Source organism: Ostrea edulis, chromosome 1, assembly GCF_947568905.1.
Source record: "Ostrea edulis chromosome 1, xbOstEdul1.1, whole genome shotgun sequence".
NCBI lineage: Eukaryota > Metazoa > Mollusca > Bivalvia > Ostreida > Ostreidae > Ostrea > Ostrea edulis.
In genome coordinates, this window is record NC_079164.1 from 71,817,113 (window position 1) to 71,832,325 (window position 15,213).

At 36.9% G+C, this 15,213-nt stretch overlaps 1 protein-coding gene across 3 annotated transcripts in view; it reads left to right on the top strand.

The window, feature by feature from the left end:
• LOC125682827 (uncharacterized) overlaps positions 1-14,318 on the top strand; it is a 56,853-nt gene extending 42,535 nt beyond the window's left edge. For all 3 annotated transcript variants that reach the window (XM_056159321.1, XM_056159326.1, XM_048923417.2), the window contains one exon: positions 3,254-14,318. In XM_056159321.1, the coding sequence (XP_056015296.1) occupies positions 3,264-11,147 (7,884 nt within the window). In that variant the 5' untranslated portion in view covers positions 3,254-3,263 and the 3' untranslated portion in view covers positions 11,148-14,318. The remainder of the gene's footprint in view (positions 1-3,253) is intronic.
• Positions 14,319-15,213: the final 895 nt, after the last annotated feature.

Below are 15,213 nucleotides of genomic sequence, written 5' to 3' on the forward strand. Positions count from 1 at the left end.
GATATCCACAATTGAATGATTTCTTTAATTGAATTGTTGCTCTTTTAAAAAAAAAATGATGCGCGCATTAATTGCTTATGAAATAGCCTTGTATATATAATTAAAAAGATCCTCCATTGAATTAAAAGAGATAATCAAGTCATTCATACAGAGCTCTAAATTAATTTTTGCGAGCAATATTTCCACCCCATGGATGTGCGCATCAATTGAATTAATGAGAGCGATAATTGATTTGATGTGCGTATATTATTGGACTTTAATTTGAGCTTATGTAAAACATTAATAAGATTTTAAAAATCAACCTGGTGAATTTGTATTATAAAGGTCATGAGAGGACACGTCCAGTTTTTGAACAAAAACAGAAGGTAATATATTCCCTTGAATTTGCAATTGGTCATCTCTGTCCTCAGATCGGCAGGGAAAGGAGTGGGGGTCCAAATCACTTTTATGAGGGAGATTATTTCTCATTCGAAGGCGCGAATTGCCGATGCTCAGGAAATGTTTTAAATCTCTACTTGCCTTTCGAGACTGGACTAAGTTCATCAATAAAACTTACAAATATGTAACTTGAATTTTACCTTTCGTTATAATAGTTCAATTTATGCGCAATGTACCAGGTTCAATTGTCGGTGTGTTTCAGACGTAGTTAATGAGGGGGGGGGGGGGTGTCCAACACGTAACACGTTTAGGGAAGGGCGTAATGAGTGCCAAAGGCACGACATCTCTAAACAAAAATATCTAAGATGAATCAAAATCGTGATTTTTGGGGGTTCTCTATTACAATTTTGTCCTCATATTTCAAGGTGAGATGATAGTCAAAATTGACATAATGTGCATGTACATATCATAAACATGTAGATATTTTTGTAACAGTATATAAAGGAACCGGGAACAAATCCTGATTCTGAAGTTATGTTATATAAACTGGTGTTATAAACCGGATTTTCAAAGAATTTATGGTTTTTGCAACGTTTGATTAAAGTTTTCTGTAAGGTCACATCTATGTAGTTACATATTTAAACAGAATGTTCATGAAAATGTTCCCTTTTAGAGTGGAATTAAGATATCGCGTAACATTTCTTTACAAAGATATCTAATTTTTATTCATGTCAAAAGTCAACAAAAAACTTAAAGTGATACAAAAAATGTATATAATTATGAATACTTGTTTTAGATCCTTTAGGCACTGTATTACAGAATTTTGATTTTATTTATCATACTTTTTGGTCGAATTACTACAGAGTCTGGCCCGTACAGCATGCATTGGCAAACGAGGGAGTCTATAATCATAGAAGTATATATATATTTATAATAATGATGATTATCATAAGTTATTATTACATTAAAAGTCATCATTATGGACACTACTACCCCTCCCCCCGACCGGTCGCGGTAGCTCAATGGTAGAGCGTTCGCTTCGTAACCGGGAGGTCGTGAGTTCAAGCATCGTTCATGCGTCAAACCTAAGACGTTAAAATTGGTAGTGTTAATTGCTCCTTCGCCAAACGCTCGACGTTTAGAAGTGAGAATCACGGATCTTTTGGATGTGACCTTATAAACGTATATCCCTTGTCGTGCATGTAGTAGGTGTTGGCACGATATTTCAAAGAACCCTCACTGCTACGACCCTGAACCCTATGGATACATTGGATAGGTCTAAATTCGTGGTACTCCGCTTAAAGCTGGTTACGTCTCAATATGAATAAAATATTTTCGACGGGACGTAAAATATATAATCAATCATCCAATCAATACTACCCTCCCCTTTTTTTTTATTTTCTTGCGGCGATAATTTCAACGAAATGTGTGGATTCCCTGTCTATCCCATCCCAATTTCGATTTATATCATCGTTTCACGCTTTTTTGTAAGCTTTAGAGATTTTGCCTTATTTATTTAGCGTGGTGAGAATGATTGTTTGGATGTTTCAGAGTGTTTGATTGCCTGTGTGTATCAGAGTGTTTAACTGGCTGCGTGTATCAGAGTATTTAATTGGCCATGTGCGTCAGAGTGTTCAATTACACGTGTGTGTCAGAGTGTTCATTTGCCCGTGTGTGTCAGAGTGTTCAATTGCCTGTGTGTAAAGGAAAGTGTTCAATTGCCTGTGTGTAAAGGAAAGTGTTCAATTGCCCGTGTGTAAAGGAAAGTGTTCAATTGCCCGTGTGTAAAGGAAAGTGTTCAATTGACCGTGTGTAAAGGAAAGTGTTCACTTGATAAGCAAAAATTCAAGGAGTGAATAAAACGATATTTCACAAATTTCGACCGCAGCAATGTCTTCTATGTTGTTTTTAGTACCAAATAGTAAATTTTCGTACTAAAATACCAATAACTGTAGAAGTGTTCAGTTGCAGGTGGGAAGTTAAGGTGTTCATTTGACACGCGTTACACGTATGTGTGTGTGTGTGTGTATCTTTAAGCTGGGCATGTAGACACCTTACAGGCAACACATTTTTGCTCAGCTGATTTAATACTTCCCATGTAGCTTTGTTATAAAAAAAAAAATAACCATAACGATTATAAGCATTAGGATCAAAGTTCTATGTGAAGGAAAATTCAAAGATAAACCCTGTAAACACTCTAAAGGCAACAATTTTGCTCGATTGATTAAGATACTTCACTTGTAGCTTTGTTATCAAGAGAGGAAGGACCCTGTTGATGTTGGGATCAAAGGTCAATATCACTATTGGACGTCATAGACACTAGGGGATATACCCTACCTTGCGCAACTTATGGTTTACTTCGGATGATATTTTGGTATTTTTCAGATCTGCATCATAACTTCTCACCAATTTTCGACAATAAATGTTGAAGAAACAATTTACTATATATATGCAAGTTGGCACATGATAGATATTTAGGTGACTGATAAGGCCCAAGGGCCTCGTGTTTCAAATGTGGTCAAGATGAATTTTTCTTCAAAGAGAGTCTCCAACTTTTATTTTCTCACAATGTGATGTATAGAACCAGAAACAGAAATATGCAGAATATATCATAAGGTGATTTCAAGTTACTTTAATTTTAGATTATTCAATAACATTCCCAATCCTTCTGTGAATAAGTGGGGAAGTTTTTACAAATACACGTATATTCAAAACATATGAAAATTTATTTGAGTTTAGCAATATAAGTTTCCCCCTTTGCATATTGCTAATAAAGAACTTATTTAATTCCTATCCCCAAAACGAAAAAAAAAAATCATACAGCTTGGTAAAAGTGAATTAAACAGAATAGAACAGTTTTTTATCAATTTTGTAGATTACATAGGATGGGTCAACGTTCAACGAAAACGGCTGCCAAACCAGCAAAAGAAAGAGTAGAAACTCATAGGAAGGAAAAATCTAGTGTGAAATCCTCCTCAGTGGCAAGGGATGGTGTTAGTCTATTCTCGTCATCCATTTCACCAACTGAACAACATGATACAACATCAAGATCTCTAAATAATTCATCGAGGGAAAGGGGGATTGTGCCTAACAACAGTTTTCAGGGGTACAAACATCAAACAACTGGTGAGGTTACAAAGTTTGATGAAAGTGAACATGTAAAACAAATATGCCATGATTTGATCAATAGATGGGCTACATTTTCTTCCCAACAGGAAAAGGAATTATTGGATATACATTTAAGAAAAGAACACTCAACAAACAGATTGCATGAATCATATGCTCAGAAAAAGGAGAAGGAAATACCTGAAAAGTCATCTATCAAACTAGAGAACTTCCATAGTAAATGTAATGGTAGGTTTGAAAGGGATACCACAAAAGCAACTTCATTAGATTCTACAAGGCTTAGATTATCACAATCACAAAAAACCTCTGCAAGGATTGGTGTGTCAATATCAGAAACACCTACCAGTGTAGGCGTGTTACAATCCAGAGAAAAGTCTACTAGGCTTGATGTGTCACAGTCACAAGAACAGCCTGCAAGATTTGGTGAGTCGCAATCACAAGAAAAATCTTCAATGCTTGATGTATCACTATCACAGGAAAAACCTGCAAAGCTTGGTGTGTCGCCACTAGAAGAAAACCCTGCCAGTTTTGTTGTGTCTCAATCCCAAGAAAAACGTGTAAAGTGTGGTGTATCACTATCACAAGAAAAACATGTAAAGCATGGTGTGTCAATGTCACAAGAAGAAAAACGTGCTAGTTTTGTTTTGTCGAAATCCGAAGAAAACCCTGCAAGACTTGGTGTGTCACTATCACATGAACAGCTTGGTGTGTCGTTATTTCAAGAAAACACTGCCATTATACATGTACGTATGTCAAAACCTCAACAAAAACCTGCCAAGGTTGATGTGTCGCTATCACATGAAAACTATGCAAAGCGTGGTGTGTTACTGCCACAAGCAAAACCTGCCAGTTTTGGTGTGTCTCGATCCCAAAGGAAACCTGCAAAGTATGGTTTGCAATCTCAAGAAAAACCAGCAATGCTTGGTGAGTCACAATCACAGAACCAGCTTGCAAGGTTAGATGTGTTTCAATCCCAAGACACACCATCAAAGCATGGTGTGTTGGTGTCAGAAAAAAAATATGCAAAGCATGGTACATCGCTATCACAAGAGAAATATGCAAAGTGTGGAATATCACAATCTCATGAAAAACCTGCAAGCCTTCGTGAGTCACAATTTCAAGAAAAACCTGCAGAGCATGGAGGATTAATAGCACAGGAAGAAAAACCTGCAAAGCTTGTTATGACATCATCAAAAAAGAATCTTACAAGTTCTAGTATATCACTATCAGAAGAAGGAACACCTGCCAGTTTAGGTGTATCACTGACACAAGACAACCCTAAAAGTTTTGGGGTGGCACTATCACAACGAAAAAACCCTGCAAGGATTGATGTTTCACGATCCCAAGAAAATTCTGCAAGTTTTGGTATGTCAGTATCAAAAGAAAAATACACAGGTTTTGGTATGTCAGTATCACAAGAAAAACCTACAAGGTTCGATGTGGCACGAACTCAAGAGAAACCTGTGCGGTTTGGTGTATCACAATTGCAAAAAGAGAAGCCTGCAATGCTTGATGTGTCACTATCACAAACAAAAGATGGTAGTGTTGGTGGCAGTCAAGACATCACGGGAAGAAAAGCCAAACTGATAACTAGAAGTGAACTTGGAGATGTCCAGAATTGTCATGACTTGGTGAGACACAGAAATGTGGAAAAACAACTTTGTTCTGTTACTCTATCTGAAAGTGAAGATGGCTGGGGATCCAAAAACCAAGAGGAAAAAATGTTAGCATCAATGAAATCCGCTTCAGTTTCACAAAAGAAAGATGACCTAGATGATTTCCTTCACTGTGAAATTCAATGTTTGAAGGAAACTCTCACATTGAAGTCAAAGAATAGAGAACTAATGGAGGAAGTGGAGTCTAAGGGAGAAAATGTTTTGACAATTGAAGATGAAACTAATTTTCCTTCTGTTGCTACATGCTCAAAAAACAAAGTTCCATCTGTTTATAAGATCACACAAGAAGAGACTTTAAAATGCAAAGAACTAGATGTAAGTAACGGAATTCACCTTTTAGATCCAACAAAGGACAAGGCCAAAGAAAAACTGCCATCAAAAGATATTTCAGGATTGGATAAATACCCCACTGTGGGGAAACACGAAGTACTAAGAGTAAGATCTGGAGTTACAAGCAGAACAGATGGTGCTGTGAAGGAAATTATGGAAAATAATGTCAAGCAACAAGATAAATGCAATACTTTGAAATGCACCAAATTGAATGAGAATGAATGTAAAGATGAAGTATTTGAAAAGACAATTTCTAATTTGAAGAAAAAGCCATCAACCCATTTGGCTGCTGAAACAAAAGTAAAAGAAGCAATGACGCGAAATTTTTGCAAACGAATGGAAGACAAGAAAAGGGACGGCACTATTCCAAAGCATACAGATCAGACAAAGCGTGATGAGCTTTCACATAGTAGAATTGTTTCATGTCCAGGTACTAGTTGTTGGAAGTCCACAATAACTAAAAAACAAAAGAATGCTAGCACAAAAGTTGAAGGGGGCACAAAAATGGGAGACATATTGGATAAGGAGCGCTTTGGGGAAAACAGAACTAAAAAAAGTGAAAATCCATTCATTGTGACAACTTCAGAAAATTCAGTGCAGGTTTCATCTTTCAAAACCTATAGTGTAGATGAAGACAAGGAAATTGTGAAATATGTCTTTACAATTTTAAAGCAATTAGAAGATGAAAATGAGCTACTTACACTACTCATTGGTGTTGTTGTAGATGTTAGATTTCGAGTTGCTTCCTTTAAAAAAGATTCTAAAAACAATGCCACTGTTGTAGTAATACACTTCAAAAGCAACGCCGATTCAAGAAGATTTCAAAGTTGCCTGACACGTAGTAGGGAAAAACTGTATTTCAGATACAAATTGCAAAAGTATGAAAAAGACGCCCCGAATAAAACGAGGCAAGAAAACATTAAAATTTTGCGGTATATAGATAAAAGGACTGAAGGTGTTTCAATGAAACATATAGAAAAGATAAGGGAGATCGAAAGTAAATTTGCAGAATTAAACAACGCATCCGCAACTTCTAACAAGAAGACAAAATATATTGATATCTCGCTTCATAAACAGAGAGAATCTCAGAAAAAAGCTTTAGAGTACAAAATCTTAGAACTGAAACAACAACAGGATGAATTTCAATCATACCTGTCTGACACTATACAAAGAATTGAGTCATTTAAAGGAAAACATGTTGAGCAAAAAGAATATGATTGCCTAAGGAAACGATTTGATATAGAGTGTTCACGGTTGGAACAAGCATTACCAATATATGCAAGAAGAACCCAAATTGTTGATACAATTCTTCATAATCAAGTTTGTATTATTCTAGGAGAAACCGGATCTGGGAAAAGTACACAAATAACTCAGTACATTTTAGAGTCTGAATTGAGTTCCCTTGGGAAAATCATTTGTACACAGCCACGTAAGGTAGCGGCTGTGAGTCTTGCACAAAGAGTTGCATCAGAGATGGAGTCAAACGCTGGAGATCTTGTTGGATACCAAACCGGTATGAAGTCAAAGTTGAACAATCACACTAAAGTGTTGTACATGACTGACCACATGCTTTTGAACGAGTGTTTGAAAGACCCCTTGCTGTCTGAATTTTCCTGTGTTGTAATTGATGAAGCACACGAAAGGAGTATTTATACTGAATTATTGCTTGGAATGATTAAGAAGTGTTTGCCACAGCGACCAACCCTTCATGTTGTAGTGACTTCTGCAACGATAGATCCAGATGTCTTTGTACGCTACTTTGGAGGACCTGAACTTTGTCCGGTCGTGAAAGTCTCTGGAAGAATGTTTCCAGTTGAAATTGAATGGCTAACAACGTCCTCAGGACTCGAGGTAGTTGATGATTATGAAATGAAATGTGTTGAAAAAGCAGTAGAAATTCACAGAAAAGAGCCGCCAGGGGATATTTTAGTTTTCTTAACATCCCAAGCAGAAATTGAGCAGTGTGCAGCAAAACTGGAAGTTTTATTAAGAGGAGGAAAGGATCATTGGATTTTGCCACTACATGGTAAACTTCAAACGGAGGAACAGAATTTAGTATTCAAAGTGTCACCAAAAGGAAAACGAAAAATCGTACTTGCAACTAATGTGGCTGAAACATCAATTACGATCCCTGGAATAAAATATGTCATTGATACAGGGGCTGTGAAAGAATTGTTGTATGATTCAAGGAAAAAAATAAGTGCACTGCGAGTTGTGAAAGTTACCAAAAGTTCTGCTGACCAGAGAAAGGGCAGAGCAGGAAGAACAGCCCCGGGTAAATGTTATAGACTTTACTCCAAGGAAGATTACGAAATGATGTGCCCTACCTCTATTCCAGAAATTTTGAAAATACACTTGGGTCACGCAATTCTTAAGCTTTTGCAATTAGAAGTAGATCCACTGGAATTTGACTTTGTACAAGCTCCAGAGAAAGTGTCAATGGAGAATGCTTTCCAACACCTAAGTAAACTAGGAGCTATTGAAGATGGAAAAATATCACCATTGGGTAAATGGATCGCTAAACTCCCATTTGAACCAAATCTAGGAGTTCTTGTTCATGATGCTATAGACCATAACGTTGGATTGGAGGGAATTATTATTGCTGCCTCTTGCACAGTGTCCAGCTCCTTGTTTTATAGAGGAGGCACACAAAAAGAAAAAGAGAGGTCAGACAAGCTGAAGGTTCCATTTTGTCATAAACATGGTGATTACTTTACAAATCTAAATGTTTATAAAGAATGGCACAAAGTTGATGAAAAGCAAAAAGGAAGATGGAGCAGAGATAATTCAATTAATGGAAAATCTATGCGAAGCATTCGTGATGCTGCAAAAGAAATTTTGTATGTTCTGAAGAGAGATCTTTCCATCAACATAAAATTTGAATTTTCAGATGCAGAAGACGTGGAAAGGAGTTTGCAGAAGCTGCTGTTCAAATCTTTTCAAAGCAATCTCTGTCTTTTTCTGGGACATGAAAAAGCTGGCTATTTTTTCATAGATAAAAATCAACAGGTCATTATGCATCCTTCATCAGCATTTCAGTCGCTAGCTTCTTGCCCAAACTGGGTTATTGTTGAAAGAGTGATGCAAACCTCTCGTGATTTTGGTGTAAATATAACAGCTGTAGCAGATGAAGACGTCGAGGAAGCATTGAATGAAGGATCTTTAGATTTTGATATTGATGATGTAAAACGAAGGATGGTTACACCAGTGTTAACGGAATATGTTGGTTTTCAAGTTCACAGAGAGTTTGTTGGTCCCCGTTACTGTAAAGTGAAAGCCATGCAAGAAAATCTTACAATGATGTGCAAAGACTCTGTGTTTGTAATCGATGCAGATCGCGAGAGAGGAGAAATTTCAATATATGCACCAATCGATGACAGAGAAATATCCTCGCACACCCTGAAAACAGCAATAGACCCTATCCGAGAGAAAGTAAGAACTGAAACTGCCGAACATCCTCTTCTCCCGGAGTTTACGAGTGTAAGGATATCAATAGGACCAGGGGGACAAGTTCAAGATATTTTGGATCAGGACGAATACAAAAATGTGTTTGTATTCGGGGATTCAAATGCATTTCATTCCAATGATGAAATGGTGGAATGGTTCAAACGGTTTGGATCAATTCAATCATTCATACGAAAGTCGCCAAAAAACACTAATTCAAGTTATCTTGGACAGATCATATTTGATGAGTCGAAATTCGCAAAAGCTGCAGTAACTACTACAAAAAACGGAAATTTTAAAATTTCTGCGAGACCACCAAAAGGGATCGGGAAAAGTGCAGAAGGTGATTTACTCAGAGCAAGACTTACGTGGTGTAGAAGAAAGTCTCGTGGGTTTGGATTTGTTGAAATTCGTGAAAAAGATAAAATGGACAAAATAATTTTGTCAAGTCTACTTAAGTCTGTTACAGTTGGAGGAAAACGAGCGTGGATAAAACGGGGCAATAAAGACAAACATCCAAATGCAGAAACAAAACAGTTGTTTGTTTCGGGAATCGGTGAACTCGCCAATGAAGATGTTTTGCGTGAAAGTATTTTAAACAATTTTAACATTTCTGAAAATGACATCGGAAAAGTGACTATTATACGTGAAAAGGTAAATACAACTCCTCAAATGTTGCATAGTTTGAAAATACGACTTGAAAGCGAGTTCAAAAAGTATGTTCATCCAAATAAGTTTAAGGTTTCTATCTTGGAGCCCAAAATGTCTGACTTCACTTATCAGGCTTTTGTCACGTTTAAAGACCCGGAGGAAGGATTTGAGGCATGTTCTAGGTTACGCAACAGAATGTCAATTGGAGAACACGTCGTTTGTGTTACTCCAGAAATACACACGAGACTCTTCGTGTTAGCGCCTGTGTACAAACGAGTAGAAAGGAATATTGAAACATATTGTGAGAAAATACAGAATGAAGATAGTGGTAGACGAATGCATGTGAAACTGATCAATGACAAATGTGTGATAGACATTGACGCAGACAGTATTCAAAGCATGGTGCACACTAGAAACAAAGTACAAAAAATGCTTCAAGGTGAAACAGTCGACCTGGAGAAGATTCCAACACTTCGATATCTGTTTACTCAAGACGGTCAAACAAAAGTCGAAAAAATTATGAAGAAGACCAATACATTAATTTTGTTAGATTATAGAAATACATCTATGTCTGTGCATGGTGAAAAGGACGATCGTGAAATCGCATTAAGGAAAGTTAGAAAGTATGCCGAGAAATTATCGTCGTCACGAATTCGAGTATTTGATTTAAAAGGAGAATCCAAACCACCTGGATTGATGAAGACTGTTATTGTGGCTCATGGGGTGGACCTTGGAGGCCTGAAAGCTTCGTCAAACTTATCAACAGTGGAACTTGATCACAGGTATCACAGAATAAAAATGATGGGATCAGATGATGCAGTTGACAAAGCTGTTAAGAGCATCGAAGAAATTATGGACCATATGCAAATAAATGTCGGAATTGCAGCTTCGAATCAACCAGAATGTGGAATATGTTTTTGTGAAATCGAAGAAAGCGATATTTACAGATTGGAATCATGTGGTCATCCCTACTGTAGGGAATGTGTGAAATTGAACATAGAAGCTGTCATTCGGAACAAGGAGTTTCCACTCAAATGTTTTCATGATAAATGTGATATGCTTTGGGCGTGGAAAGATTTTGTGAATATGACAAAATCTGGATTCTGTAGCCTGCAAAACATACTGAATTCATCTCTGTCCAGTTTTGTAATGGGAAACAAAGATAAGGTTCGATATTGTATAACGCCAGACTGTCCTATGGTGTACAAAGTCAGCGACGTCGGCGGAAGAATAGTTTGCGATGTTTGTAGAACGAGTATGTGCAGTAAGTGTCACGTCGAGTATCACAGTGGAATATCGTGTGTGATGTACCAGATAGAAAACCAAAACGATGAATCTGTAGTTCAAAAATGGATGCGTCGAGACCCAAAGAACAGGAGGTTCTGTCCAAATTGTTTCGCAGGAATTGAGAAAAATGGTGGTTGTCCGCGTATGGAATGTCGAAATTGTAAGAGCAACATTTGCTGGACATGCATGAAGTTTTTCAGCACTAGCCGTGAGTGTTACGGTCACATGGACAAAGTACATAGGACTTTTGGTTGAAGTTGTATGGAAACTCGGTAATGATGTAGAAAAGTACGTGTCCGCCTCCTGAAGAATTTGGAAATGCTGTTTTCATTGTGTGAAATTATTTTATTGGTCACGTTCATCATCTACTGCTAATAATTTGCATGTAGTTTATCTGATATAGTAGTACACGGCATTACATAGAAAAGCTCATAAGTAAAGAGAAGAAAAATTGCTACCTTAGAATGTAATTCAGAAGAATTTGGTCAAATGGTATACTTTTTGTTCTGATTCGCGTTTTCAACGTCATTTGATTCACGATTGGCTTGAAATGAAAGCCTTGTTAAACAAGAGGTACTATTCAACATTTTGCCTGTGCATGATAACGAAATTGATCTTGCATCGAAATTCGGTGAATGCTTGGAAAAATAAAAACATTTAGAGATTGTTTATGTTCTTCGGGCACGTCCCCTTATATGGAAGAGGTTCTTGGGGTGACATCAAATTTGATGATATTTTTGGCAGTGTTTGAGCCAGTGTCACTTAGGTCTGTGATATTATAAATGGTGCGTCAGCAAAATCCTTCGAATTAGATCCAATACCCTCAAACGTTCTGAAACAATGTTTGGAGTGTGTTTTGCCAATCATCACTGAAATCATCAACAAATTTCTTGGATTTCGAAAAAGCTATAGTACAACCACCACTCCAGCGCCAAGGACTTGATAAAGATGAATTAAGAAATTACAGACCTGTATCAAACGTACCTTTCCTTTCTAAAATATTGGAAAAAGCAGCAGCAGCTTGACTTGAAAAGCATCTAAACGCTTACCATATCCATGACCAGGTGCAATCTGCCTACCGCAATTGTCACTCCACAGAAACGGCTTTCGTACGGGTTTACCATGATATTACTTCTCCATTGAACAGAAATTCATGTGTTGCACTCGTGATGTTTGATCTTTCAGTTGCATTCAACGTCATATACCATAGTATTCTGATCCGGCGTATGGAGTTTCGGCATCACAGGATCGGCTCTATCATAGATAAAGCCATCTCTCTGGTCGAAGTCAACAAATTGCTACTGGATTTACATTGTCCTATTCCACTTTGGTGTTCCGCAGGACTCGGTATTAATACCTCAACTATATTGTATGCTTTCCAAATTAATCGTAGAAATTTGCCGGTGGCATAACATGAAAGGTGAAACAGTGATCAATCTCATAACTCCTATAAGCAATATAAAATAGAGAGTTGGGCAAACAGGGACCCCTGGATATACCAGAGGAGGGATCAGGTGTCTAGGAGGAGTAAGCATCCCCTCTCGACCGGTCAGAACCACCATCTGATATCATGGCTACGCGGATGACACTCGGGTTCGGATATACCTGGTTGTAAATCCAAATGACAGCATTACAGACAGAATTGAACGGCGTCTTTCTGACGTTAATAACTGGATGAAAAAAACCATTCTCAAGCTAAATCAAGAAAAGACAGAACTTGTCATCTTTACTCCCAAAACGTAAAGCTAGTGAATTCTGAGGATATCAACTGGCTTTCGGTGGATCTGTAGTCACAAGCGCTTCATGTGTCAAAAATCTTGGGGGGGGGTGACAGCAAACTTAGTATGAAATGTCAAATAAATGCACTGCCTAAATCATATTACATGTATTTCCGACTTCGTAATGTCGGTAGAATTAGATCTTTTATAACGGAAGATGCGTGCAGGACACATGATAGATAACTGATTACACCCTTCTTTATGGGGTTGATTCAGCATCTTTGTAAAAGTTACTGAAAGTTCAAAACATTGCTGCTAGGCTAGTGACACGTTCACGGAAACATGAGCATATTACACCAATTCTCATATTGCTTCACTGGTTACCTATGACATATCAAACCAAATATAAAACCCTGTTGTATACTTTCAAGGCTCTACGTGGATTAGCTCCAGCATGCATCCAGGAACTAGTTCAAATATACCACACTCAGCGAACACGTAGGTCTGTGGATTCCTTATCCCTTCTAAAGTCACGTGTTCATACTAAACTGTACAGAGAAAGACGGTTCGATGTGTCCCCATCAACCCCGAGAAACTGCCTCCCGCTGAATCTTTGATTCGAAGATTCATTAACTGCTTTTAAAAATAAACTTAAAACATATCTTTTTAAATTTGAATTTAATTTGTAATTTGGTATTTAAGCATACAGTTATTTTAAAGAGAAAAAAAGAAGAAAAAACATTATTTAGTTTTACCTATTCTTAGCTACTTCAGTTTAATATTATCTTATGTCTTTTTCTTTATGCATGTATTTTTCTTTTGTTTCAGTTTGCTTTACATGTAAAGAGCTTTAGGGTAATTATGTTAATTAGATAAAGCGCTCTATAGATATACATGTACAATAATAAATAAATAAAATAATAACAAATCAATATAGTTTGAATAAAAGGATTATGCGATCAAATATTTTTGTTACATTTCATCCCAGTAATCTTTGAGATTTCAATGGCTATTTTTTATTCATTTGTTCATTTTTGGTTTTGTTCCATTTCACTGCAATACTGTAACTTAATCGCAATTTATATACACCATGCGGCACGCAATTAATGTATTCTGTATTTTCTCTGTATCGTTACGTTGCTATGTGTTGAAACTCAATTTTATGATATCCTTAAAAAACTGTTGGTAGCAAAAATCCTTTTTTTTTTGTGTGTAACTGGGGTATTGCCTCAATAGTTCTTATCAAAATGTGTCTGCAGTCTGTCGTAAGTATTTTATTTGTATACATGACGGGTACAGCCAATCAAATCATTATGCTAATGTCCTCATGCAGTGTACAATTTTATTTTGAATTTGAAATGTGTAAAATTTGTTAAACTATTACCAGGGCCAGGATGAAACCACATTCAGATAGGAAAAATTGTATTGTTATATTTTATATGCTTGTCTTTGGAAAGCGGAAAAGAGCTAATAATGTTGTAATGTTAGTAACTTCAAGATGATTATAATGCTTGTATCATTTGTTTTTTTAACATTCCAATTGCATGTAATACAATTGACCAAAAACTATATACTAGTTTGGCTGATATATATATAAATTACTTTGGCGTACAAAACAGTGTGTGAATTGTTTATCTTTTGATTTCTTGATTTTGTCACCTTTGAGGTACATGTATGTACACTGTTATGAATAAAACATTATATTTTTTGTTGTCTGATAGCTTTGGAAAGGCGAGTATTAATGCAAATGAGAGAATTTATTAAATGGAAGAATAGCAATTACATTTTCAGTCAGGTGAGTTATTGCTATCCGTTTTCGTCCGTCGTCGTGCGTAGACCTTTCACTTCAACCTCTTGTACAGAACCGCTGTATCAATTTCAGCCAAACTTACCACAAAACATCCTTGGGTGAGGGGAATTCAAGTTTGTTCAAAGGAAGGAATATGCCCCTCTCAATGGGGGAGATAATCATGAAAAAATAGGGCGGTGTCATTAATTTTTTTTCTAGAACCACTGAGCCAGAAAAGTGCAAATTTACATGAAAGCTTCTTGGCATAGTGCACATTCAAGTCTCTGAAAATCATGCCCTCGGGGGGGGGGGGGGGGGGGGTAGGGGATGCACAATAGGGGATCAAAGTTTTACATGCGAATATATAGTGAGAATCTTTATAAATCTTCTCAAGAACCACTGGGCCAGAAAAGTTGAAATTTACAATAGTGTAGATTCAAGTTTTGTTTTTGAAAACCATGACCCCTGAATTAGGGAAGGGTGGGACCACGATAGAGGATCAAATTTTACATGGGAATATAGAGAAAAAATCTCATGAACCACTAGGCCAGAAAATTCAAATTTACATGAAACCTTCCTGACATAGTGCAGATTCAAGTTTTTTTAAAATTTAATTCATGATCCCCAGGGGTTGGGTGGGACCAGAATAAGGGATGAAATTTATACATGCGAATATAGGGAAAATCTTCTCCAAACCACTGGGCCAGAAAAGTGGAAAATTTACAAGAAAGCTTCCTGATATAGAGTAAATCCCAGAAGCATGGTTCCCGGGACAAACGGTGAGGCCACAATAGGGGATCAAAGTTTTATGTTC